This window comes from Spermophilus citellus (assembly GCF_964194105.1).
Source record: "Spermophilus citellus genome assembly, chromosome: 7".
Taxonomy (NCBI): Eukaryota; Metazoa; Chordata; class Mammalia; order Rodentia; family Sciuridae; genus Spermophilus; species Spermophilus citellus.
This window is the reverse complement of record NC_138188.1, coordinates 83,396,872-83,424,504: the sequence shown is the minus strand read 5'-3', so window position 1 is coordinate 83,424,504 and position 27,633 is coordinate 83,396,872. Positions and strand designations below refer to the sequence as shown.

At 38.5% G+C, this 27,633-nt stretch overlaps 2 protein-coding genes across 2 annotated transcripts in view; both read right to left on the bottom strand.

Moving 5' to 3' along the window:
- LOC308653881 (olfactory receptor 5K3-like) overlaps positions 1 to 27,633 on the bottom strand; it is a gene marked incomplete at both ends in the record, with an annotated part of 115,696 nt that overhangs the window by 16,774 nt on the left and 71,289 nt on the right. The window lies entirely within an intron of this gene.
- Positions 23,697 to 24,831, bottom strand: LOC308653863 (olfactory receptor 5K3-like; the record flags this gene model as incomplete). The annotated part of the gene is made up of 1 exon (XM_081302621.1): positions 23,697 to 24,831. The coding sequence occupies exon 1, from the start codon at positions 24,666 to 24,668 to the stop codon at positions 23,697 to 23,699; it is 972 nt and encodes a 323-aa protein (XP_081158747.1). The 5' UTR covers positions 24,669 to 24,831.

The following is a 27,633-nucleotide window of genomic DNA, read 5'->3' as shown; positions in this document are numbered from 1 at the left end:
TCCAACCCTTAACCCAAGGGTAACAGAGCCAAAAAGATAAAAACAAAGAATGGCATAAGAACATAAGCAATGAACATTCATCCTTGCTGACAATCTTGATTACTTTAGGGGAAACAACCCCTTTATATTTAACCAAGAACATTTTTCCTATTCCCTCTTTTCCATCTTTTAAACATTTAATTTATTAATTTTTAATTTTTTCCATTTTGCGTATGTATGTGTGTTGTATGTTTTCACTGTATGGAATATATATATGTTTCGTTTTCTATAATTTTAATTTCTTTATTTCTTCCTCATTTATTATTTTGACTTTGACTTCATGGGATAAAATTTTATGTGGGTTTGATTTGTTTTGATCTTATATTTACTTTTTTTTTTTGAACTTTAGTTTTGTTTCCTTTTAGTTCTCCTTCTTCACTCTCTTTCCCCACTAATAGCCCAAATTTCCCTATATACCACTCCTCCCTTTCTTAATTAATTTTAATTTTTGCACCTTCTTCTTTATAGCCATCATTCTCTGCCTATCTCCTGCTTCCCTGTTTACTTTTTAAATATTCAAACTTTCTTGACTTTGTCCCCTATTTTCTCGTCACTTAAGAGACTGTAATAACACTCTCTCATAGAATTATATAGTGTATGTAATTTCTACATTATTAATGTTGTGATTATTAATACAATTATTATGGTTTAGGTATAATGTGTCCCCAAAACTCATGTGTGAGACAATACAAGAAAGTTTAGAGATGAAATCTGGGTTATGAGATTTTTAACCTAATCAGTACATTAATCCCTTCAAAAGATTAACTGGATGGTAACTGTAGGCAGGTGTCAAATAAAAACTTAAATTCTTATTATTTGTGGCAACATAGATGGAAGAGAAGATTCATATATATGAATAGAGATATATATGTATATATATGTATATATGTATGTATATATATATGTATATATGTATATATATATAAAATAGAGAGACTGCTATATATATATATATATATATATATATATATATATATATATATAATAAGTAAAGTCCAAGTGCTATTTATTAATTAGATAACATCAATCTGAAGATTCTGAATAGAACTAGACCACCCCCCAACATGGTGGCGGGCGCGGAGAGATTAAGTCTCTGACCTCTTCAGCTGTGCAGGCATAGGGAGTCGTAAACAACCTAAATCTGTTTGCTCAGGATCACTAGGCAATGCTGAGCTGACGTGGATCTGGGGCGAACAGTCTGGGCCTCTCAGAACACACACTGAGCCCTGATCGGCTGAATTCAAGCTCCCTTTCGCCTGCTTCCCGCAAACAAACAGCTGTGACTCAGCATTAATCCATCTGGCTGAAACAACTGGTCAGCCCTTCTCATCCTACGGAGGTAAATGCCTACTGAGCCTTCATAAGTAGTGGCCACAGGTTTGAAACGGGGCTTGGGAGAGACAGTAAGGACCCACCCGTTGCATTGGTCGCCAGGCAAAGGGAAACGAACTGTCGCCATTTGCAAGAGACACCACTATGGCAGAGAACTGACATCATCAGACTGCGGCGTAGGAGATAACTTCATTGAAACCTGCGGCTACAGGTGTGTAATCCCCTAGCCTTCCCTCTCCACACATCGGGGAAACCTTAAGGGCCCCTCCCAGCTCTCCCATGAGTTCGACAGCCACCCCGAGGGAATCAGAGGTGGCGCGGGACTCGCGGCACGGGACTACCGCTCCCACCAGGGCTGACTGCTGAGGTCTCTCGCACCAGGTACCGGGGGAGTGGCTACCGGAGGGCAAGTAAAATTCGCTGAGGATTCTCAGCACCAAACTCTACAAACTTAGGGTCTGAGGGAATGGCAAACTGGAAGAGTGTGCCCAGTCGTTCATGAAAACAGGGCTCCCGGGAGCAGCAGACCTGGCGTGTAGCCAGTATTGTGATGAGCGGCACCCGTGAGAGGGGCCTGGCTAGAGGAAAAGTGGGAAGTGACTAGACACAAGAGGAGGCCCTAGACACTCAGGATTGGAGACTCGCCCAGTCTGGGAGGAGCTGCTGCACAGTGATTGGTTCCCACGTATTGACAGGAGAAACTTGACCTGGTGGGCACAGCACCACCTACTGGAAGAGAAGTTAATCAAACTCTAAGACTGCATTTATTAGTTTTTTTTTCTTTTTTCCTTTTTTTTTTTGATTTGGGTTTTTCTTTCATTTTCATTTTTCTTTCTTGTTTTTTTAAAATTTTTTTAATTTTTTTCTTCTAATTTTAATTTTATTTTTTTAAATTATTATTATTATTTTTAATTTTTTTTCTTTTTTTATTTCCTATTTTTTTCTTCTTTTGTCTTTTCATTTTTCTTATCCCCCCTTCCGTGAATTCTACCTGCTTACTCTCATTCTCTTTAGTGACTTCTTCCCTTCCCTTCTAATACCTTTCCTCCCAAGCATCAAATAAATTAATAGGAGTAAACAGTAACTCAGCAGTCAAACAGAACAAGAAGTAACATGAGCACCTTCAAAAAGCAAGGAAGAAAAGGAGTACAAACAACACAGGACAGCCTAAATATTCAGGAGGACCTAGAGTCATCAGAAAAATGGTCATATAAAGAACTCAAGGAACACCTTAGACAGATGGAATGGAACCTTAAAGAGGATACAAGACAGCAAATTCAAGCAGCGAAAGAACACATTGAGAATGAATTACATAAACAGATAAAAGAAGCAGTTAACCATCTTTATCAGGAGATAGAGATTATAAAAAATAATCAAACAATAATTCTAGAAATGAAGGAAACGATAAACCAAATTAAAAACTCAATTGAGAGTATCACTAACAGAGTGGAGCAAGTAGACGCCAGAACGTCAGATAATGAAGACAAAATATATCATCTTGAAAAGAGTCTAGCCAACCCAGAAAGGCTGGTAAAAAATCACGAGAAAAACATCCAAGAGTTATGGGATAACATAAAAAAAACCAAACTTACGAGTCATTGGGACAGAAGAAGGTACAGAGATTCAAACCAAGGGAATGAGTAACCTGCTGAATGAAATAATTACAGAAAACTTTCCAGAAATAAAAAAGGAAACAGATATACAAATTGAAGATGCATACAGGACACCGAGCACACAAAATCACAGTAGACCAACGCCAAGACACATTGTTATGAAGATATCCAATATACACAACAAAGAGAAAATATTAAAAGCTACAAGAGAAAGGAGACAGATTACATTCAGTGGTAAACCAATAAGGTTAACAACAGATTTTTCATCACAGACACTGAAAGCAAGAAGATTATGGAACAATGTATTTCAAACACTGAAAGACAATGGATGCCAACCAAGAATTCTGTATCCAGCAAAATTAAGCTTCAGGTATGACAACTAAATAAAAATCTTTCATGATAAACAAAAGTTAAAAGAATTTGCAGCCAGAAAACCAGCATTGCAAAGCATTTTGAGCAAAACACTACACGAGGAAGAAATGAAAAACAATAACCAAAACCATCAGTGGGAAGTGCCTCAGTAAAGACAGAGGGTGAGGGGAAAGATAATCATGGAGAAACAAACTAAATTTTTTAAAAAAAGGATAAACAATCAAACATGGATGGAAGTTCAAACCATATATCAATAGTAACTCTGAATGTTAATGGTTTAAACTCTCCAATAAAGCGACATAGGCTGGTATCATGGATTAAAAAAACAAACCCAACAATATGCTGCCTCCAGGAGACACATCTGATTGGAAAAGACATACACAGGCTGAAGGTGAAAGGATGGGAAAAAATATACCACGCACACGGTCCTTGTAAGCAAGCAGGGGTGGCCATCCTCATATCGAATAAAATCGACTTCAAGACTAAGTTAATAAAAAGGGAAAAAGAAGGTCATTATATACTGTTAAAAGGAACCATTCACCAACAAGACATAACAATTATCAATATTTATGCACCAAATAATGGTGCTGCGACATTCATAAAACAAATTCTCCTCAAGTTCAAGAATCAAATAGACCACAACACAATAATTATGGGTGACTTCAACACACCTCTCTCACCATTGGACAGATCCTCCAAACAAAAGTTGAATAAAGAAACTATAGAACTCAATATCACAATCAATAACCTAGACTTAACTGACATATATAGAATATATCAACCATCATCAAATGGATATACTTTTTTCTCAGCAGCACATGGATCTTTCTCAAAAATAGACCATATATTATGCCATAGGGCAACCCTAAGTAAATATAAAGGGGTGGAGATAATACCATGCATTTTATCTGATCATAATGGAATGAAACTGGAAATCAATGATAAAAGAAGGAAGGAAAAATCCTACATCACATGGAAAATGGACAATATGTTACTAAATGATCAATGGGTTACAGAAGACATAAAGGAGGAAATCAAAAAATTCTTAGAGATAAATGAAAATACAGACACAACATATCGGAATCTATGGGACACAATGAAAGCAGTTTTAAGAGGAAAATTCATCGCCTGGTGGTCATTCCTCAAAAAAAGAAAAAACCAACAAATAAATGAGCTCACACTTCATCTCAAAGCCCTAGAAAAGGAAGAGCAAAACAACAGCAAATGTAGCAGAAGGCAAGAAATAATTAAAATCAGAGCGGAAATGAATGAAATTGAAACAAAAGAAATTATTGAAAAAATTAACAAAACTAAAAGTTGGTTCTTCGAAAAAATAAATAAGATCGACAGACCTTTAGCCATGCTAACGAAGAGAAGAAGAGAGAGAACTCAAATTACTAACATACGGGATGAAAAAGGCAATATCACAATAGATGCTACAGAAATACAGAAGACAATTAGAAATTATTTTGAAAACCTATATTCTAATAAAATAGAAGATAGTGAAGACATCGATAAATTTCTTAAGTCATATGGTTTGCCCAGACTGAGTCAGGAGGATACACACAATTTGAACAGACCAATATCAATGGATGAAATTGAAGAAGCCATCAAAAGACTACCTGTGGCGAGCCGCTTCTGCGGACTGTGGTCGCCATTACAAGATGGCGCTGGCCTTGTGGTGGTCTGTGATAAACAACTCCTTCTTTGGGAGAGTTGGCACATGGTTCTTTGACACCCTACGAGAAAGCTCCACGTGGCAGCTTCGCATTGGGTGTTTGGATACTTTATTAAGGCTGGGAGGGGCTTCTGGGAGATTAGAAGAACTCTCGAGAGCTTGAATAAACAGCTGTAAGAAGATTCCCGGTGTTGCGTCTTCCTTGCGGGCAAACTTGCAAAACTTGCAAGTCGTCAGAGGTGGTGCACTGAACAGTCCCGGTAAGTGGGACCCCATAGTCCCCGTGGGTGGGACCCGACAGTCCCGGTGAGTGGGACACGATAGTCCCGGTGGGCGGGACCTGATAGTCCCGGTTAGTGGGACCCGCAATCAAAGCGGAGTCAGCTCCTCTACAAAGACAGAGAGAGCCTCATATTTTATTGCAGCTGCACTGTGTACTTTTCTTTTGTTTCTGTGTACTTTCGTTTTGTCCTCTGTATCTGTTCTGTTGCTGTGTCATGGGTGTCACATCTTCAAGCCCGCTTCTTCTGGCACTAGACGGCCTGTTACGTTCCAAAGGCCTGAAAGTGAAACATAGTATCTTACAGAGATTTTTGCAGAAAGTAGATGTTGCTGCACCGTGGTTTGCATATTCGGGCAGCCTTACTATGCCTTGTTGGGATAAATTGGGCAAGGATCTTGACTTTGCTTGTGAGCAGGGCATATTGGAGGGTGGGGTGATTCCCCTTTGGAAGATAGTCCGTAGTTGCCTCACAGATGGCAGATGTCATGACGCACTTGCTAAAGGACAGGAGGTTTTAGAAAAGTTACATGAGGAGAAATCGGAGACAGCAGGCAGTGCGATATCTCAGGAGGATGGGAGTGTGCGGAGCGTGAAACAGGGGAGGAGACGATTATCTCTGACAAAAGGTGAGGTATCTCGGGAGGATGGGAGCGTGCGGAGCGAGAAGCAGGGGAGGAAACGCTTGTATCCAGATCTCAGTGCGCTGCGCACACCCCCATGTGGAAGCGGGTCAGAAGAAGAGGAGGATGAGGAGGAGGAGCTTGGGAGGCTGTCTCGCCAGCTAGGGAGTTTAGCTGCTGGAGAAGGGAACGAAGATAGACCGGGACTCAAGAAATGTGATCCTCCGGACCCACCGCCGTATGGTGGGGGTGTTTCGGGGAGAGCTTTCCATGCTCAAACATGGAAGGCTGTTAACGCTGAGATGGGTCTTGCTTATCCAGTTTTTCAGGATGAGAATAGGGGAAGATTTTCGGAGCCTTTAGATTTCAAAATTGTGAAGACCCTGGCAGAGTCTGTACGCACTTATGGGGTGGATGCCGCCTTCACATTAACTCAGGTGGAGAGTCTGTCTAGATTCTGTATGACTCCCTCTGATTGGGCTAGCCTTGTTCGGGCTTGTGTTTCTCCGGGCAAGTATTTGGACTGGAGAGCATTTATGCTAGAGGGCGCAATAGAGCAGGCCGCCCAAAACCATGCAGCAGGACATCCTCATTGGGATAAGGACATGCTTTTGGGGCAAGGTAGATTTGCTAATCAACAGACAGGATTCCCTCCTGAGGTATATGATCAAATTAATAACATTTGCATTCGGACATGGAAGTCACTTCCAAATAGAGGAGAAGTGTCTGGTAATTTGACCAAGATTTTACAAGGCCCTACAGAACCCTTTTCAGATTTCGTAGCAAGGATGGTGGATGCTGCTGGAAAGATTTTTGGGGATCCTGATAGAGCCATGCCCCTTGTTAAGCAATTGGTCTTTGAGCAATGCACCAAGGAATGTAAAGCAGCAATCGCTCCTTATAAGAACAAAGGCATAGAAGTATGGATGAAAGTGTGTAGAGAGATTGGAGGGCCTTTAACTAATGCAGGTCTTGCAGCTGCTGTCCTTCGGATTGCAAAAGGGGGCAATCCTGCCGCCAGAACATGCTTCCATTGTGGTCAACCCGGTCATATCAGACGTGAGTGTCCCAAAAATGTCAATTTTACTGGACCTCCTCACGGTGGCCCTTCCACTGGCCTTCGATCACCGGGATTGTGTCCAAGGTGCAAAAGGGGGAAGCATTGGGCAAAAGAGTGTACATCAGTGAGGGACATCCATGGACAGCTTATTTCAGCTGGGCCAAAAAACGGCCGACGGGGCCCCCGACCCCAGGGCCCGCGAATATATGGGGCAGTGGAGAATGTCACACCCGAACCCGAGACATGGCCATCTCTACGCCATCCCATGAAACGCGGAGAGCCACTACAGGTGCCGCGGGATTGGACCTCTGTTCCACCTCCAGACTCGTGTTAACACCTAAGATGGGAGTCCAATTGGTGGAAACTGAGTTCAAAGGGCCTCTACCACCTGGCACTGTAGGTTTGCTAATTGGACGTGCATCTTCCATTTTGCAAGGTCTTCATGTTTTCCCTGGAGTCATAAGTCCTGATACTGTAGGGATGGTAAAGGTTATGGTGGAAGCTCCAAAAGACATTGTGTCCATCTCCCCAGGAGATCGGATTGCTCAATTACTGGTTTTGCCTAGTTTACATGATCATTTCCCTACAAACTCAAAGTCACGGACAGGGAATGAGATTGGTACCACCGGAGGGAATTGTGCTTATTTGTCACTAGATATGAGTAATCGCCCTACTTTGGAATTAAGCATAGAAGGTAAATCAATTGTGGGCTTACTTGATACAGGTGCAGATCGTAGCATCATTGCACTTAAGGACTGGTCTAAGGGATGGCCAGTGCAGACTTCTGATCAATCTCTGAGAGGACTTGGATATGCCCAGGCTCCTCAGGTTAGCTGTAGACATCTTTCCTGGAAGGACCCGGAAGGACATCATGGTACTTTTCAGCCTTATGTACTTAATTTACCTATCTCTTTATGGGGCCGTGACCTGATGAAAGACATGGGGTTCACTCTTAGTAATGACTATTCCCCAGTGTCCCAACAAATTATGCACAATATGGGGTATAGGCCAGGTTTAGGACTAGGAAAACATTTACAGGGACGTAAGCATCCTGTACAAGGTCATCAAAAGCTTGACAGATTTGGTCTGGGTTTTTCCTAGGGGCCGCTGAGGCTCAAATACCCATAACATGGCTCACCGAGGAGCCTGTTTGGGTGCCTCAGTGGCCTCTTCCCTCGGTTAAACTGGCAGCAGCCCATGCTCTAGTTAAAGAACAACTTGACTTGGGTCACATCCAACCCTCTACTTCTCCATGGAATACTCCCATATTTGTCATTAGGAAAAAATCAGGGAAGTGGCGCCTACTGCATGATCTACGAGCGGTTAATGCTCAAATGCAACCTATGGGGCCCATTCAGAGAGGGCTGCCTCTGCTCTCTTCTGTTCCTCAAGGCTGGCACATTATTGTTATTGACATTAAAGACTGTTTCTTTTCTATTCCTTTACATCCTAAAGACTCGCAGCGTTTTGCCTTTACCCTTCCCTCGTGTAACCACGAGGAACCAGATCAAAGGTTTGAGTGGATAGTGTTGCCACAGGGAATGGCTAATAGTCCCACAATGTGTCAGATGTATGTAGGGAAGACACTTGTGCCCCTCAGACAAAAGTACTCCTCCATCAAGATCATTCATTATATGGATGATGTATTATTGGCTGCTAAATCAGAACAAACAGTTCATGAGGCCTATGACGACCTCGTGAAGTTGTTAGCACAATATGGGCTACATATAGCACCTAAAAAGGTTCAAACAGGAGATTCTATTAAGTATTTGGGAGCAACAATTGGGTATGACAAATTACAACCACAAAAAATCACCATACGAACTCAGGATCTTCAAACTCTAAATGATTTTCAGAAACTGCTGGGAGATATTAATTGGATACGAGGATATTTACATATTTCTAATGTTGTACTACAGCCTTTGTATGCTACTCTTAAAGGTGATCCAGATCTTACTTCCCCTCGTAGCCTCACCAAAGAGGCTAGAGCGGCCCTTATGACAGTAGAAGAAGCTATACAACATGCCACTTTATGCAGGCTCCAGAGTGATAAACCTTTTCAATTATGTGTGCTTGCCACTATGCGGCAGCCTACTGGAGTACTATGACAAGATGGACCTTTGCTATGGATACACCCACATGTATCCCCAGGAAAATCCTTAGAATATTATCCTGATGCTGTTGCAGCATTAGCACTTAAAGGAATTCAACAAAGCATTCAATTTTTCGGACAATCACCTTCTTCTCTTATTATACCCTATACTAAAGCTCAACTTAATGTTTTGTGTGCTACTCTAGATAACTGGGCTATTCTATGTTGTTCGTTTCAAGGGGATATTGATAATCATTACCCTTCTCATCCGTTACTCCATTTTGTTAAGGAACATCCTATTATTTTCCCTAAAGTAACTTCATCCAGTCCAATTCCGGGGGCTGTTAATATTTTTACTGATGGTTCCAAGTCTGGAATGGGAGCTTATGTCATTAATGATTCTCCCCCTGTCCAGCATCAATTTGCTCCTAAAAATCCACAATGGGTAGAACTGCAAATTGTTATTGAGGTGTTTAAACAGTGTTCTTTTCCTTTTAATCTCATTTCGGACTCCATCTATGTGGTACAAACACTAAAAATCCTAGAGGCTGTGGGAGCTATTAGTGATGCCCGTAATGTATCTGCTTACTTTAATCAGCTTCGACGACTTATCTGTAGCCGCACTGCTCCCTTTTATCCAATGCACATCCGGGCTCACACCTCTCTCCCTGGTCCATTATCACAGGATAATGCCTGTGCGGACTCAGCCACTCGAGGTCAGTTGATCTGTTTGGCTTCCTCCTTAGAAGAGGCTAAATTGTTTCACCAAAATTTCCATGTTAATGCTTTAACACTGCGCAGGCGTTTTTCCATTTCTAGAGCAGATGCTCGACAGATAGTATTGCACTGTCCCCATTGTGTCACATTTCTTCATCCCCCTACTTATGGAGTAAACCCACGGGGGTTGAAGCCACTGGTTGTCTGGCAAATGGATGTGACACATATACCTGACTTTGGTAACCTCAAGTATGTCCATGTTTCTGTTGATACGTACTCTGGAGTTATTCATGCTTCTGCGTTATCAGGAGAAAAGGCACGTAATGTCATAACTCATTGCCTGGAAGCCTGGGCGGCGTGGGGTGCGCCCACGTCCCTTAAGACTGACAATGGACCTGCTTATACTGACAGACAATTCACGTCCTTTTGTTCTACTATGGGAGTACAACTTACTCATGGTCTGCCTTACAATCCTCAAGGACAAGACATTGTTGAGCGTGCTCATCGCACCTTAAAGGAAACTTTACAAAAACAAAAAGGGGGAATAGGAGCTGGACATACTCCTAAAGAATGCTTGTCCTTAGCTCTCTTTACTATTAATTTTTTGAATTTGGATATTCATGGTCGCTCTGCGGCCGATAGACATGTGTTCCCTCAGCCCTCTGTGATTGGCTATGTTAAGTGGAAAGATGTTCTTACGGGCCAATGGAACGGCCCCGACCCCGTGCTGACATGGGCACGAGGATCCGTATGTGTTTTTCCCCAGGATCGCACGGAACCATTGTGGGTCCCTGAACGCCTGACAAGAAGAGTCCTGACGCCAGCTACTCAGCAACAAGAATTACCACAGCAATCCCGTGATGAGGATCTTCATTCTGCTGAGTGCTCTGGCTCTGGTGCTGATGCCGATGACACAGACGACACCAATGCAATGGTGGGCGGTGGCACGGGCTTGGCCAATGCCGATGCCGGTTCACGGTAATTCCAGTGTCCTTCCCACTCTTTTCTCTACCTCGTGTGAGATGTCTGCGCCCTGTGCCTCTCCTAGAGGGGACGTGGAACGCATTTACAATCAATCTCAAGTTAATCTCACAGGAGTGTTTTGTTTTAGCCTTGGGAACGCTCATTGTATCCGTCTTAAGGCCAAGAATTTGACTAACTGGGACAATCCATTGCAGTCCAGTCAAGTCTCAGGGAGCATTCTCAGTACTGTATTGGGCCAAGTAGTCTCAGGGGAACAATCAGGCTCAGGAACCTCCGTAAATAGCTCTGCTTTAACCATAACTACCTTGGCTAGTATCTCCGAGGTACTAATTCCAATGCCCCCATATTCTAGTGGACTTCCTTATGCCACTCATTTTAAGGCTTCTCCTTACTGTACCCCTAATCTTGGTTTCCCCCCAACATTCACGCCTTGTCAGGATTATTCTTGGGAGAAACGTCAAGTTGCTAAAGGTTTCTCCCTTTCCCCCTCTCTTAAGAGGTATGTTTATGACTTTAGCAACAGTGCCAACTCCTCTACAGGAGTGGGTTGGTCCTGGTTTCAATGGCTGATTTCCAACACAAAGGGGGCTTCAGCTGATATTTCTGCACTGGCTCAATTGCTGGGAGCCAAAAGTTGGTTGGCTAATGTTTCTGGCACTGTTTACGAGAGTGAGCGAGGTAGTAGACTCACATCTGTTTCGTTCAACTCTCTGTTGGATAATGCCACATTGCCCCCTGCAGCGGTTTGTGTTCAATCTCCGTTCTTACTCCTTTTGGCTAATGACACCTCGTCAGAAATGCTGGATTGTTTTAATGTTAATTGTTTCTTATCTGAATGTTGGGATGGTTCTTCGGCTGTAGCAGTGGTTATGAAAATTCCAACCTTTGTTCCAATCCCAGTTATTGCGGACCCTGATAAATTCCCCATTGTTGAGCTACTTAGAGTCCGCAGGGATTTTGGAATCACAGCTGCTATAGTGACAGCCGTGGCGGTATCTGCTGCTGCAGCGGTCGCGGCCGGAGTGGCCATGACCAATCAAGTGCAGACTGCTGCCTCCGTTAATCAAGTTGTTCAACAAACTTCTATGATACTTGAGTCCCAAAATACAATTAATCAACATATTTTGTCAGGGATCTTAGCTGCCAACCAAAGAATAGATTTACTCCAAGCTCAGGTAGAAGAATTGGCTGATTTGGTGCTTTTGGGCTGTGTTGATCAACGTGCACATTTATGCATAACCTCTGTCAGATTTAATGATTCCAGGAATGCCTCCCGTATCATCGGAGAATACTTGGCCGGAAATTGGTCCATGGCAGCGGAAGACATGATCCAGTCTCAACTAACCCAGATAGCTGTCTTGAATAGTACCCACGTTGATCCCATAACGTTGGGTCAATTCACTGATTGGATATCTTCTGCCTTTTCCTTTTTTAAAGAGTGGGTGGGGGTAGGCATTTTTGGCGCAATGTGTTGCTTCGGTATGGTTCTCTGCTTGTGGTTTCTCTGCCGCCTTAAGGCCCGCAATGCTCGCGATAAAGCTATGATTATACAAGCACTTGCAGCTTTGGAAACTGGCAACTCACCTCAAGTTTGGCTTACACAAATTAAACAGTAAACCTTTGACATGGTCGTTGCACCCCAAGTTTTACGGACATTGCACTGGGAACGACATGTCCTTCCTTGTTATTCTCCTAGTGTTGGAAAGCCTTTGCACTCTGCCGGCTTTACTGCCATTGCACACAGATGGGTTTCCACGCTAGTACTTTTCTATCGCTCTATGACCCGTGCCTTTCTTTTAGGGTGTTGCCAACTTGTTTGTCGTTGTATTTCTATACAGCCACAGTTCAGCCTCAGAGACCTAATCATGACTGGCTGAGTAGATACCATTAAACGCCTTGGCAACAACGAGCTGATCTTGTAGTACCCAGAGACGGGCAACTTTCACGCTTGCACTGCAACCTAAGACAGGGGAATGGGGCCTCCCCAAAGACGGGTAAGCAATGTAAGGACAGTGAACGACCTAAGACAGGGGCTACTTGATTCCCTTTGACGTGCTATAAACAGAAGGAAAAAACTGCTGGCAGTGGATTCCCCCCGGCCCCCAGGGCTTGGATCCAGCCCTGATTTGTATGCACGTCAAGGAGGCCAGCTCACAGGGCCTTAACAGCTTTGTGGTGTCTGTTTTCATATTCAGCCAATAACGGTCATGTGGGAACGTCCTGACCTGCTTGGGTCTGATGAGGTTCCTGGTTGAAGGCTTCGTATGAGTAATGGCGATTCACCTCTACTCTTGCCTGTTTTGTTTTTAGTAAACGAAAGGGGGAACTGTGGCGAGCCGCTTCTGCGGACTGTGGTCGCCATTACAAGATGGCGCTGGCCTTGTGGTGGTCTGTGATAAACAACTCCTTCTTTGGGAGAGTTGGCACATGGTTCTTTGACACCCTACGAGAAAGCTCCACGTGGCAGCTTCACATTGGGTGTTTGGATACTTTATTAAGGCTGGGAGGGGCTTCTGGGAGATTAGAAGAACTCTCGAGAGCTTGAATAAACAGCTGTAAGAAGATTCCCGGTGTTGCGTCTTCCTTGCGGGCAAGGGGGTCGCGACAACTACCAACCAAGAAAAGCCCAGGACCGGATGGGTATACAGCGGAGTTTTACAAAACCTTTAAAGAAGAATTAATACCAATACTTTTCAAGTTATTTCAGGAAATAGAAAAAGAGGGAGCTCTTCCAAATTCATTCTATGAGGCCAACATCACCCTGATTCTGAAACCAGACAAAGACACCTCAAAGAAAGAAAACTACCGACCAATATCTCTAATGAACCTAGATGCAAACATCCTCAATAATATTCTGGCGAACCGAATACAAAAACACATCAAAAAAATTGTGCACCATGATCAAGTAGGATTCATCCCTGGGATGCAAGGATGGTTCAACATACGGAAATCAATAAATGTTATTCACCACATCAATAGACTTAAAGATAAGAACCATATGATCATCTCGATAGATGCAGAGAAAGCATTCGACAAAGTACAGCATCCCTTTATGTTCAAAACATTAGAAAAACTAGGGATAACAGGAACTTACCTTGACATTGTAAAAGCTATCTATGCTAAGCCTCAGGCTAGCATCATTCTGAATGGACAAAAGTTGAAGGCATTCCCTCTAAAATCCGGAACAAGACAGGGATGTCCTCTATCACCACTTCTATTCAATATAGTTCTCGAAACACTGGCCAGAGCAATTAGACAGACGAAAGAAATTAAAGGCATAAAAATTGGAAAAGAAGAACTTAAATTATCACTATTTGCAGATGACATGATTCTATACCTAGAAGACCCAAAAGGGTCTACAAAGAAACTACTAGAACTAATAAATGAATTCAGCAAAGTGGCAGGATATAAAATCAACACACATAAATCAAAGGTGTATATCAGCGACAAAACTTCTGAAATGGAAATGAGGAAAAACACTCCGTTCACAATATCCTCAAAAAAAAAAAAAACTTGGGAATCAACCTAACAAAAGAGGTGAAAGATTTATACAATGAAAACTACAGAACCCTAAAGAGAGAAGTAGAAGAAGATCTTAGAAGATGGAAAAATATACCCTGTTCATGGATAGGCAGAACTAACATCATCAAAATGACGATATTACCAAAAGTTCTCTATAGGTTTAATGCAATGCCAATCAAAATCGCAATGGCATTTCTTGTAGAAATAGATAAAGCAATCATGAAATTCATATGGAAAAATAAAAGACCCAGAATAGCAAAAGCAATTCTAAGCAGGAAGTGTGAATCAGGCGGTATAGCGATACCAGATTTCAAACTATATTACAGAGCAATAGTGACAAAAACAGCATGGTACTGGTACCAAAACAGGCAGGTGGACCAATGGTATAGAATAGAGGACACAGAGACTAATCCACAAAGTTACAACTATCTTATATTTGATAAAGGGGCTAAAAGCATGCAATGGAGGAAGGATAGCATCTTCAACAAATGGTGTTGGGAAAACTGGAAATCCATATGCAACAAAATGAAACTGAATCCCTTTCTCTCGCCATGCACAAATGTTAACTCAAAATGGATCAAGGAGCTTGATATCAAATCAGAGACTCTGCGTCTGATAGAAGAAAAAGTTGGCTCCGATCTACAGATTGTGGGGTCGGGCTCCAAATTCCTTAATAGGACACCCATAGCACAAGAGTTAACAACAAGAATCAACAAATGGGACTTAATTAAACCTAAAAGTTTTTTCTCAGCAAGAGAAACAGTAAGAGAGGTAAATAGGGAGCCTACATCCTGGGAACAAATTTTTACTCCTCACACTTCAGATAGAGCCCTAATATCCAGAGTATACAAAGAACTCAAAAAATTAGACAATAAGATAACAAATAACCCAATCAACAAATGGGCCAAGGACCTGAACAGACACTTCTCAGAGGAGGATATACAATCAATCAACAAGTACATGAAAAAATGCTCACCATCTCTAGCAGTCAGAGAAATGCAAATCAAAACCACCCTAAGATACCATCTCACTCCAGTAAGATTGGCAGCCACTATGAAGTCAAACAACAACAAGTGCTGGCGAGGATGTGGAGAAAAGGGTACACTTGTACATTGCTGGTGGGACTGCAAATTGGTGCGGCCAATTTGGAAAGCAGTTTGGAGATTCCTGGGAAAGCTGGGAATGGAACCACCATTTGACCCTGCTATTGCCCTTCTTGGACTATTCCCTGAAGACCTTAAAAGAGCATGCTACAGGGATACTGCCACATCTATGTTCATAGCAGCACAATTCACAATAGCTAGACTGTGGAACCAACCCAGATGCCCTTCAATAGATGAATGGATAAAAAAAATGTGGCATCCATACACAATGGAGTACTATGCAGTAATAAAAAATGACAAAATCATAGAATTTGCAGGGAAATGGATGGCACTAGAGCAGATTATGCTTAGTGAAGCTAGCCAATCCCTAAAAAACAAATACCAAATGTCTTCTTTGATATAATGAGAGCAACTATGAACAGAGCAGGGAGGAAGAGTAGGAAGAAAAGAGTAACATTAAACAGAGACATGAGATGGGAAGGAAAGGGATAGAAAAGGGAAATTGCATGGAAATGAAGGGAGACCCTCATTGCTATACAAAATTACATATAAGAGGTTGTGAGGGGAATGGGAAAATAAACAAGGAGAGAAATGAATTACAGTAGATGGGGTAGAGAGAGAAGATGGGAGGGGAGGGGAGGGGGGATAGTAGGGGATAGGAAAGGTAGCAGAATACAACAATTACTAATAGGGCATTATGTAAAATTGTGGATGTGTAACCGACGTGATTCTGCAATCTGCATTTGGGGTAAAATTGGTGGTTCATAACCCACTTCAATATAATGTATGAAATATGATATGTCAAGAGCTTTGTAATGTTGTGAACAACCAATAAAAAATGAATTAAAAAAAAAAGAACTAGACCATCCTGGCTTGCTTTCTGATCCATGAATGAAAGAACTGAGCTCATTAGACTGATGCCACCACCATATGCTTTTCATGTTCATCTTTAAAAAAAGAACCTGAGACACTTACATCTTATCTGGTAATGGTAATAAAAAAAGATGTCCTATGAAATCAGATGGCATTAGATATCTTAAGTAGAGCTCAAGGGGACACCTTTTCCACTATAAAAACTAAATGTTATGTATATATTTCTAACAACTCTGTTAATGTTTCTAACACCTTAAATGTCCTTCACACAAAAATTAATGCCATGTTACACCCCATCTTAAGCTTTAATGAGTTACTGTCTTCATGGTTTTCAGGAATTGGCTGAAAAACAACTATTAATTTTTTGTGCTACTTGTTTACAAAAATAATGCTTTTCTGTCTTTTTTGTTGCTATCCTAGTGTGATCCTGTCCTATGCATACCTTGCCCAGTCACCCACCCATTGCCAAAGTGGACCTCTGGATTGCCTTGATGCTAAATACCATTAACTGTCCATACCCCACTTGATAGAGAACAAGGACTTTGGGTCACTCCTCCTAAATTCCCTCTCTCTCAGCCAGAGAGAAATGACAACAAAATACCCTTAAAGAATCTAGTGAGCCAATGTCCTTGAGGGGGAAAAGATAGGGAACTCACATATGTGAGCAGTGGGAACATGAGGTTAAGAGAATAATTCTATAAACTGACCCACTGTTCTGACCCTCCACATCCTTTTTTTCTTTTAAAAATGAAATTTGACTGTAGTCCTACATAGGTTAATTCAACAGGATATGTTGCTTTCCTTAGCAAACAAAATGTAATCTGCAAGAGAAATACAGGCCCCAAATGCCTATAACATCACAAGTTATCCTGAAGTGGGTGACTTTTGTGACCTTTACACAGACTAGATCCCCAAACACAGAACAATAAGGATAATTCTCCTAATCATAAAATCTGTAAGAATAGGTTCCAATTAGAACTGGTCAGTATGAGTCAAAGTGACCTAGAGTTGTCATATACAGTGGGGACTTGAAAGTCTGATGTCATGTTGCTGTCAGTCAAAAGTCAACAAGTGGACTTAGGTGGAACTCTTTGGCAGAAGGAGAACATCATCCTTCTTTTTGAGAGGACCTATTTCTTTCCTTGAGATTGTCAATTTTTCCTATTTTCTATCCCTTCTAATAAACGCTACTCTGAGTGATATGTCTAAAATCTTTCTGGCATAATTGCAAGCACTGGTGAAGAAATGTCTCAGTTCCTAGGCAAGCTCCTTCCTATAACAATATCACAAGGAGACAAACAAACAAAAAAACTCCAACAATTGCCAAGCTATTGAGCCAAACTAGGTGCCCTTCAATAGTTGAATGGATAAAGAAAATGTGGTATATACACACAATGGAGTATTACTCAGCCATAAAGAACAATGGCTTTATGACATTTGATAGTAAATGGATGGATCTGCAGACTATCATGCTAAGTGAAATAGGCCAGTCTCCAAAAGTCAAAGGTTGAATGTTTCTTCTGATATGCAGAAACTAATCCAAAATAAGGTGGGGGAGGGATAAGAAAAAATAATAGAAGGATCAATGGAGTAGACAACAGGGAAAGAAGGTAATGGAAGAAGAATGGGACAAGGAAAGACAGTTGTATGAATCTGATCTAACTTCTCTATGCATGTGTATTAATATATCACAGTGAATCTCACCACCATGTACATCTACAAAACACCAATAATAATAATTAAAAAAAACTCAACTGTAAGTAAGTGGCAGAAAGATCAGTAGAGAGAAGGAAACAGGAAGAAGGAGGGGATGAAAAGGGAAATGCTAAAGAACAAGTTATATTTCATGCTTTTATAATTATGTCAAAATAAATCCTATTGTTATTTATAACTAAAAATAATCAGTGAAATAAAAAAGAAAAAGCATAACCTCAATAGCTGGCGTCATGCTAATGGTCAAAGACTGAAAGCTTTTCTTCTAAGATTAAGAACAAGATAAACATGTCTGCTATTACAACTACCCCTTAACAACAGAAGAACTCTATGCAAAATGACTTACTAGTTCTCAAAATTATGCTAGATCATCAAAGCCAAGGAATGTCTGAGAACCCAACGTAGCCAAGAGGAACCTGAAGAGTCAAGAGAACTAAAAGCAATGTGATTTCATAAATAGGATTATGGGAGAGAAAACTAAGACTAGCTGTAAACTATAGAAATCTGAATAAAGTATGGATTTCATTACACACACTGTATATCAGTATCCACATTGGCCCATTATTTACACCACAAATTCCACAATAATGTAAGATATTGGTGACATGGAGAAGTAAGTGTGTGATATATCAGAATTTACTAACTCCACACATTTTTGTAAAGCTAAAATGTTTCAAAAATTTGCTGAAAATTATTTAAAGATAATAGCTTTGAGGTAAATCTCTTATAAAGAAAACAGATAAATGGGGGCAATCTCCAATTTTCCACCTACAAATGTAATATTCAATTCAAGCAAGGAATGTCAGTGAATAGTCCCATCACTGATGAAACATTTTGAGGGAGAGGGAATTCTCAGAGTATTAGCATGTCACCCTTCAGATTATATCTTAATTAACCAGGAAACAAGTGTGTTTACCACAGAAATATCTGCTGAACACTGCCAAACCATTTCTAGAACTAAGCATCACCAGTAACAAGACAAACTGCCATTAAAGGTGTTGCAATTAGCATGTCATAGCATGCCTAACACTGCTGAAAATATTTAACTTGAATCTAATCAAGAGGAAATATTATAAAATACAGATTTTTGAATATTTTACAAGGCATCTATTGTACAAAGTAAGGTAGGTATATATGTAGTACATATGTATATATTATTTACATGTGAATATGAATTGTTTGTATAAATATATAATTTAGTTTAAACATCTTCACAAATTAAACAAATGTAGTTTAAATATCTCAACTGTTTTTTACTTCCAATTTCATAATTAAGCAGCCCTCAGAACCAGACTTTTAAGCTGTAATGTGGTCACTCTTTTTTTTTTAACAGAATTCAGAAGTGATATGCAGAGACAGCTTAATTGTGTAAAAATCAGTGTTTTGACTTATTTTAATCATCTGGATGCCTGTGATTGACAGATGCTTAGCTGCTGTGATTTGACTAAGATTCAGCTATTGGTTATAAGAGCATACTCTTAAATTAAGCTTTATTTTGATTTACATACTGTTAGGTTTCTTTATCAGAAAACAAATTAAAAAACATACAAAATAAAAGGATACTCCCAGTTCTAATATTACTTTAAATTAACAGTATTATGTGTATAAATATGTGTAAGTACATATAATGTGTATAACATTTGTATGCATGTATTATATTTACAATATACATACTATACGCATGCATATATGTTACATATATGTTATTGCCCTTTTGAGATAGATAAACGTAGAAAGTTAAAACTGTATAATTAATTAATTAATTAAAATTTACATGAATATTAGTTGTAGAATTCTTCAAAATTGTCTTTCATGTTGAGAGTTTTTAACATAAATTTGAGGATAATTATGATTGATCCACATCTCTTGAATTTATGCCTGCATCAATACTTACATTATTTTGAAAAATTTGTTTTCCATTAGTTCGTTATAGTTAGTTATATATAATAGTGGGATTCCTTTTGACACATTCACAAATTCATACAGTATAACTTGCTGCATTTCAATGCATAGTTCTATCCCTTTTCCCCTTCCTCTTCCCAATTCCCTTCCTTTACTGTATTGATCTTTCTTCTATTAATTGATATTTTTAAATTTGTAAGGAAAAATAATAAGGAGACACAGAGACAAGATGCAGAGGCAGGAAAGATGGCAGAATGGCAGAGTGGCCAAGCTGCCAGCTTTATTTATATCAATAGGTTACTTTAGGTCATTGGCATTATTAGTACATATTGTAAATTATATTACTAGGCAGGTTATAGGCTTAGCAACATTATGCAGGCAGGTTACAGACTTAGCAGCATTATGCAGCTTATTCCTCTGTCACATACTAAGTTGCAATGTGCAATTGTAGGAGATTTGTGTATCTCTCAAGAAAGTCCATTGTATAAAGTTACTATTATGAGGACAGGCTTAAGTTCAGTGAAACATTGTGGTTATCTAACAAGAGAGTTCCTTTATTCCCAAGAACTGTGTACCTGAGGTCAAGGTCAAGGCTGATAAGACTAGTGGCATTGCACCAGAGCTAGACATAGCACATGAATTAGTTATCTTACTAGTTCCTAGGAAAAACTGTAGGGCATTCTAGGGGTGAAAACAGAGTGCCTATTACCCAACCCCCGGGGGGTTTGCTCAACAGAGGAACACTTCTCTGTGTCAAAATCCCTTCATAAATTGATGCATTATGGTTATATGTAAAAGTAGAATTCATTGTGATCAATTCATACATGCACATAGCAAAGTTGGCCAATTTCATTCCACATTTCCTTTTTCTTATCATCCCTCATCACTCTCCCTTAATCTCCTTCCTCTACCACACAGTTCTTCCTTCTATTTTCATGAGGTCTTCCCTTTAAAAAAAAAATTCTTACTTCTCTCTACCTTCCTTATATGAGAGAAAACTGTTGACCCTTGATTTCCTACTCTGGCTTATTTCACTTAACATAATTTTCTTCAGGTTCATCAATTTATCAGCAAATGGCATAATTTCATTCTTCTTGATGGCTGAATAAGACTTCATTGTTTGTATATTCAATATTTTATTTATCCAGTCATCTATTGAGGGACTGGTTTCATAATTTGGCTATTGTGAATTGTGCTGCTATAAACATTGGTATGCATATATCACTTCAGAATGCTGATTTAAGTTCTTTCAGATAAATAACAAGGAGTCACATAGCTGGGTCAAATGGTGGATCTATTCCCAGTCTTTTGAAGAATTCCCATACTCCCAAAGTGGTTGTACTAATTTGCAGTTCCACCAACAATACATGTGTGAAACTTTTCCCACACATCCTTGCCAGCATTTATTGTTATGTGTATTCTTCATGACTGCCATTAAAACTGGTTAGAAGAAATCTCAGTGTAATTTTGAGGTGCATTTTTTTTCTAAGAAAAATTTAGATTCTTACATATTTTCCTATTGTGCTACTTTCAGTTTATGGTTCTTTTTAAAAATTTTTTTTTTAATATTTATTTTTTAGTTCTCGGTGGACACAACATCTTTGTATGTGGTGCTGAGGATCGAACCCAGGCCGCATGCATGCCAGGCAAGCACGCTACCGCTTGAGCCACATCCCCAGACCAGTTTATGGTTCGTATTGTGTTTTAATGGTTATGGATATGAATTCTGGAGCCAGATATCCTGGATTGATTTCCTGAACTGCACCATTGTATCTCTGTAGGCAAATTACTTTTCTCTCTGTCCCTCAATTTTTCTTTATTTTGGGGTTCTTGAAATTAAAATACAAAAATGAGAGCAAAGGACTTCATGTTTGTGCTGAATAGTGAAGTGCATACCACTGAAAAGGTATTTGTAAGTTAAAAGAATGTGTAAGGACTCATTTTGATCATTAAGGGACACATATAAGAGACAGAAAAGAGATATGAATGTTGCAAATAGCATTTACTCAGGCACAAATGGCACACCTTTCCAGAGTAAACTTAAACAATATCAAGATCTATTGAATTATCTGAACAGAAGGCATAATATTAGTCCACATATTTTTTGTTTGTTCTTTTGGAGTTCTCTCAGCTCCACACCTCACCACAGGCTGTCTTTTTGATAGCTAAATAGGAGTGCACTCTGACATATTTCACATCAATTCATTTAAAGAGAGTAAGATGAATTTTGTGGGGGGTGTGTGTGTATGTCTTTTAATTTTTTTTAGTTGTTGATGAACACAATACCTTTATTTTATTTATTTCTTTGTAGGTGATGCTGAGGATTAAATACAATGACTAATATGATATAGGCAATCACTCAACCACAGAGCTATAGCCACAGGCCCAGTGTGTGTCTCATTTAAAATAAAGAAAACTTAGCCAGGCATGGTGGCACACACCTATAATCACAGCCGCTCTGGAAGCTGAAGCAGGTGGACTGTGAGTTCAAAGCCAGCCTCAGCAAAAGTGAGGCACTAAGCAACTCAGTGAGACCCTGTCTCTAAATAAAATACAAAATAGGACTGGGGATGTGGCTTAATGGTCGAGTACTCCTGAGTTCAATCCCTGGTAACCCCCCAAAATAACGAAATATATTAAAATAAAATTTAAAAAATTAAAAAACCCCATTTCCTAAAAACTTCTAGAGAAATCATCTCTTTTGTATTATTTCCCCCAAGTAAGTCATATAGGGTTTTATCAACAGATGTCTGGGACTCAGTGTTGCTGAGTATTAGTGGTGGGTGGTGCTGAAATACACAACAGAAACCATGGTACCATTAGAAAAGGTAAAGAAAATTAATGAACATAATTCTGACAACTGACAATGATCATTAAAGTACAATATCTACAATATCTATTCAATCCAGAGTGTCTCAACCCTTTTATTCTCTGTTTTTTTTTGTGTGTGTGTGGTCATAAAACATATTTCAAACTGTAAAACCTTTATTCATTTAAGTAATATCTATTAGTGTTAACCAGATTAGAATCTAAATTAGACAAACTGCAAACATATTCATCATTCCAATTAAAAAACATTAGCCCATTACAAATAACATAATTACATTAAGAACATTTTTAAGGAAATAATAAATGTCTACATATTTCAGGCACTCTTTAAGTACAGGTAATATACAATTAGATGTGACATGGTTGATACACAAAGAAGGAAATAAGGATATCTGAGAGAAAAAAACTTGATTTAATTGATATGTTAAATAATTACAATCCTATATATCTAGGACATATAGAGCAAATCCTCATGTATTTTACTAGGAATACCATTGGTTTTAAATACAGATTGATAAACCACCAAAATACACTTAAATTTAGAAACAGTAAAAATGACTGACACTAAAATTAAAATATTCTTATGAAGATATTCTTTCTGCATACACATTCAAACATAATCTCCTGAAAGATCTAAAATCACTTTAAAAATCAAATTCAAATATGCTTTCCTTCCTAGAGACAATGTTGTGCAAATAAATATTAGTATCTGAGTTTTTGCAATGTGCCTGAGTTATAGATTATGCTTTGTGATTCAAGAAATTTGCAAAGAAAATATTAAATGATTATTATTATACATAATATTATTTCTAGTATTTTTGGGCTTATTAGAAATTGGAACTAATTTATCTTTGTATTCAGTAATTATTTAATTAACATTTGATGGAATGTTTAAGAAAAGGTTATTATTAAATTAAAATAAATTGTCCAATGGAGGTAACATTTGTTTAAGAATGTTGTAATATCATATCTTCATAATTTTTTTGATAACATTTATTACTTCCTTATTTCTTAGACTATAAATGAAAGGGTTTAATAATGGAATAACTAGAGTATAAAAAATAGCAACAGGTATATCTTTATTATCTTCATTAAATGAATTTGGCCGAATATACATGAAGAGCAGAGAACCATAGAATATTGACACAGAGAGAAAGTGGGATGCACAAGTAGATAAACCTTTTCCTCTTCCTTCTTTGGATTTCATTGTGAAGATAGTGAAAAGAATATAGAAATAAGAGATTAGTACTACTGTAATAGAAAAAATTTGAACAAATCCTGACAAGATAAGTATCATCAATTCATTGATATAAGGATCAACACAGGAGAGTCTGTATAATGGAAGGACATCACAAAAGAAGTGATTGATTTGATGAGACCCACAGAAAGTTAATCTCAATAAAAGTCCTACTTGAACAATGGAATGCAGATGTCCAGCTATGTAGGCTCCTGTGGTCATCTGAATGCAGAGTGTTTTTGACATTAGAGTGTGGTACTGCAGTGGTCTGCATATGGCCACATAGCGGTCATAGGCCATTGCTGCCAGAAGAAAGCAGTCTGTAGTCTCAGCAAGACAGAGAAAATAAAACTGTGCCATGCATTCATAGAGGGAAATCCTTCTGTCTTCAGAAAAAAAATTCTGTAACATCTTGGGAGTGATGGCACAGGAACAGCAGGAATCCATGAGAGCAAGGTTACCCAGGAAGATGTACATTGGTGTGTGAAAACGGCGCTCCATGTAAATCAAGGCCACCAACCCTAGATTCCCCACCATGGTGACCAGATAGATGCCAAAGAACACCACAAACAGAAGAGTCTTCATGTCTGGGTGGTCTGTAAACCCGATAAGGATAAATTCAGTTGTCATTGAGTGGTTGTCCTCAGTCATCTCTAGCTTTTCTGTTGAGATAGGAATTATGTATATATGATGTTCCATTGGAAATTACATAATTTTCCATTGATATTTTTTCATTTATAATAGGTAGAGGAATTTCTTTTTTAAGCATTGCATGTGCTTTTGCGATTACAGCTACATTTACTTTTGAACGAATTCATTGGTGAATGTTTCAACAAATGTGACATCAAAGTATGCCTCTCAATATTCACAAGGCCATTTTGATAATTTGAGGAAGGATATTTAAAGTGAAAAAAAAACATCTCTATGCATTTGTTCAATGATAACATTAAAATTTAGTGTAGCCATATTTGGATCATTGCCTACAAACAATTGTAGCATTATCTATCTATCAATTTATTTTTAATTGTAGATGAATAAAATATCCTTATTTTTTTTTTTTTAAAGAGAGAGCGAGGAGAGAGAGAGAGAGAGAGAGAGAGAGAGAGAGAGAGAGAGAATTTTTTTAATATTTATTTTTTAGTTCTCGGCAGACACAACATCTTTGTATGTAGTGCTGTATGTGGTGCTGTGGATCGAACCCGGGCCACACGCATGCCAGTTGAGCGCGCTACCGCTTGAGCCACATCCCCAGCCCAAAATATCCTTATTTATTTATTTTTATGTCATGCAGAGGATTGAACCCAGTGCCTCACACATGTGAGGCAAGTGCTCTACTACTAAGCTACAACCCCAGCCCTGTGTCATTGATTTTTAGGATTCCTATAATATTTTTAAATTCTATTTTCCTTTAAATATTAATTTATTCTACTGAGGAATTATATTTTTATATTCTTTTAGAGGATTACATATTTTAAAAGAGCAAATTTCAGTTATGTTAAATTTATATCATTGAAATTGTACAGAATTCATGAAGGATTGTAGAGGGCAGTATTCACTATTAAAATAAATTACCTTGGAATATTGAAGAAATAAATATCCACATATTTTCATTCATTATCTTTTTATGGGTCACACTTATTTTCAAAAGCACTGACTGTTTATTCCTTTTATTCTTATAAGTTTTTCCACATATCTAAATTTGTCTTTATTATAAGGCATCATTTATATATAATACTTTTTAATGACATTTTAACTGACTGTTCTAGGATACACTGTTCTACTTTTCTGAATTTTAGACCATGTCTTCTATGTCTTTTACACCCAACCCAATCTATAATTTCTCATGTATAATCTACAGTGCTTTATTTTTTCAAACATATCTGACAGATTTTCTAACTACTATATAAGCATTTTAAGGTTACTTGTTACATATTTCTGTAAAAGGAGCTAAAAATGCTATGGGAAGAAAGAATTCATTTCAATTGTAGCTCACTCTATGAATGAAATCATTACCTATTAATAATTCTTAATTATTAATGCCCTCTTTGTCTGTGCACATTAACATTGTTATCTTTGAAGAAGAATCTATAATAAAAAATTTCAACATCGTCTTCTAAAAAAATTTAGATGTCTTTATTTCATCTAAATTGACTATTTTCTAGTATTTGGCAGTTTCCTAAAAAAAATTATAAGATTCTCTAAAGTATACCACAAGAGATTAAGAAAAAAGTTTTTGGTTCACTTGTATCCTTCAGATTTAAACACTTAGAAAAAAGAGATAACCCTCTAGATCCTAGTAGAATTTTGAAATTCAAATTTTGTTTTGCTTTAAGAGAGTATTTTTTCTTATTACTTATAGGTCCATTGGGTCCTACCAATCAACAAATTTTGTCTTATAAATTCTACTGTCCAAATGCTTTTGCACTTTCTTAATCAAAACATCAAAAGGAAGGCAATAAAAATGTCTTTGTTCTAAAATTCTGAATTTAATCCATGCAAGTAGTTGAGAGAGAAGTAACTTTCAAGGTCATGCTTAATTATCTAAATGAACTTTCTGTGATCTTAACTTTATATTTTAAAGTTTGATCTCATAAGAAAGTCAGAGTAATTACTGTTTTGTACCTCATCCCAGCATGATATACTTTTAAATTTTAAGAAGAGTTCGAAGGATAAGAATTGAGTGAAAATTTAGGAGCAATTAACAAAGGGAAATAAATATTTATGGTCACAAAAATTACAAGTATAATATGTTACAATAATTCTCTTACCTAAATTTGTCTGAAAATATCCCTTTGAAGTGTTTTCTTTTCTTTATGGTAAGGATGTCAGGACTTAAAATATATATTTACCTTACTCTCTAAAGTAATTGGGATCAAGACAATTTAAAAAAAAAGAGAGACTATTTCAAGTCAATGCTAATAATTATGCTCCTTACACTGTCCAGTTAAAGTTTTCCATCATATTCTGAAGGGATCATCCAGCACTGACATCATGTTTTTCCCTGGAGCTCGTGAGTCCTAAAAACAAATAAACCATTTGAAATTAAATTAGAAATGTCCTATGAGACAATGTGGTGAAAGTAAATGCCCTTCACTAAAGTATGTTTGATGATCATCTTACTGATTTGAATAGAGCTGACATAACTTTTATAATTTTCCTCACAATTCTTTGCATACAATATAAAACTACCCGAAATAAAAAAAAATGCACCCTGATTACTGCCCATTTCTTCATCTTCTCCTTATTTAGAGAAGATGTCTAGTTCTTTTCTTCCCTTCATCTTCCTACTGAGCCTCTATTACCATTGTGTAGGTGTTTCTGAAAGGTTGTTGGGTCTTTCTGGCTTAACACTTAATCCTATTATTCATCACTCTAAACTGCTGCTGAAGCTCTGAAGCATGTGGCATTGAAGCATTTCCAGGGAGGGTGAAGTGTGACGACTACAACTGACCATATCAAACCCAAAGTATTTAATAGAAATAGTCAAAATTCTCTTTAGTGAACAAGCAACCCACTGCCTCCCAAACACTGACTCACGTTGACTTTCAAACTCAAGATCAGGGGCTGAATCAAGCCAGCCTGACTCTGTCTCAACATGTCATTGTGATAGTGGTATAAAAACAGTAGAATGGCAATATTTACCGGTTCTTTATGAGTTTACATT